We start from the raw sequence: 1,335 nt of genomic DNA on the forward strand, positions 1-1,335 counted from the left end.
GCCACACACATACTCTCACACACGCAAACACACATCAAATCACATTACTCTAACCTTATTAGTTAGTTTTAGTAAGAGTTTCACGGCACTTGCAACACAACTAGGTCATATAGATCTAAATGCCGAAGATTAGGAGTGTTACAAGAGAGTAGACTAACAAACACAAAAAAATGAAGGAGGAGAGATAAGGACGACAGATGTTTGATAGGAAAGAAGGAGCAAACCACACCAAAGCACCCGCCACCCACCCATATTATTATTAATTATCTACCTACCGTTTATGAATATGGCCTTAGCGTCAGGCCCTATGTCCTTCAAGACTCCCAGGGCGTGCCATGGGTCTATGGAGCCGTTGGGGAACACGACACGAGACATTTTGGGGCCCAGACCGGCATAGTCTTCGTTGCTCCTCACGATATCACGACTCACGAGTGTCTTGATGAACTGACTACCGTAAATGTCTGTGCACTGCTGGATGAAGTATCTGAAAACAACAACAACCACACGATGTTTTTTGGGTTTTTTTTTTTTTTTTTGGTGTGTAAGTGTTCTACGGCTCTCACAACTGCATAAGGTCATATGAACGCGCGGGACACAGTTGGTAGGAATTTTGTCCGGATGGCAGCCGAAGTCTACTTTTATCGATTTTGGACCTCCAAGGGATCTTTAACGTGTGCAACTTGCACACGAGATCTCCGAGATTTTTCGCTCTTGTTCGAGAAGGCGAGGTGTAGATCTTACATTAAAAAAGATCAGGGGTGTGTGGCTGAAAGACAACAGTAGGAAGGAGCCAGGGAGTAGCAATAGAAAGGCTGCAGAAAGAGTCAGGAGCCCAGAGGAGGGGGCAAAGGAGGTGAGGAGGTGAGGGCAAAAAGTGGAGGCGAAAGCAGACGACAGAACATTGTTAGAGAGCAGGAATGGAGGTGGCAGTATTTCAGTCAGTGTGCACTCACGGCAAGTATTTCCGTCAGTGTGTTTTTTAGTTTTAATAGGGGTTTTACAGCGCTCGCAGCTGCATTAGGTCATATGAGCGCCAAGGGGTGGATGTCAACAGAGAAGTCCTTACAGAGAATCAGGCTTACTCTGCTCACCTCTCTAGCTTCAACAGAGCAAAGTCTTCTTCGACTATCAAGGCACCCCGGAAATACAGGTCACAAGAGTGTGACAAACATACAAAAGAAGTAGAGGAAAATGACGATAGCAAGGATTAGGAAAGAAAAAGCAACAGTTCCTTGTTGAAGTTCAGGCACAGTTATGAGCGTGACATTGATGAATCAGCCCATTTACAATTACAATTCTACTGTGCATAAGAACTCGAGATGTTAATGTTCCCCC

General features: G+C 45.0%; 1 protein-coding gene across 1 annotated transcript in view; it reads right to left on the reverse strand.

Annotated features, from left to right (window-relative positions):
- Positions 1 to 280: 280 nt before the first annotated feature.
- The window catches only part of LOC101856256 (putative serine protease K12H4.7), a gene marked incomplete at its 3' end in the record, with an annotated part of 16,060 nt that continues 15,005 nt past the window's right edge, over positions 281 to 1,335 (reverse strand). The window contains 1 exon segment of the mRNA XM_013081356.2: positions 281 to 484. Within this exon segment, the coding sequence (XP_012936810.1) occupies positions 281 to 484 (204 nt within the window).

The sequence above is a fragment of the Aplysia californica genome, unplaced genomic scaffold (assembly GCF_000002075.1).
Source record: "Aplysia californica isolate F4 #8 unplaced genomic scaffold, AplCal3.0 scaffold00127, whole genome shotgun sequence".
NCBI lineage: Eukaryota > Metazoa > Mollusca > Gastropoda > Aplysiida > Aplysiidae > Aplysia > Aplysia californica.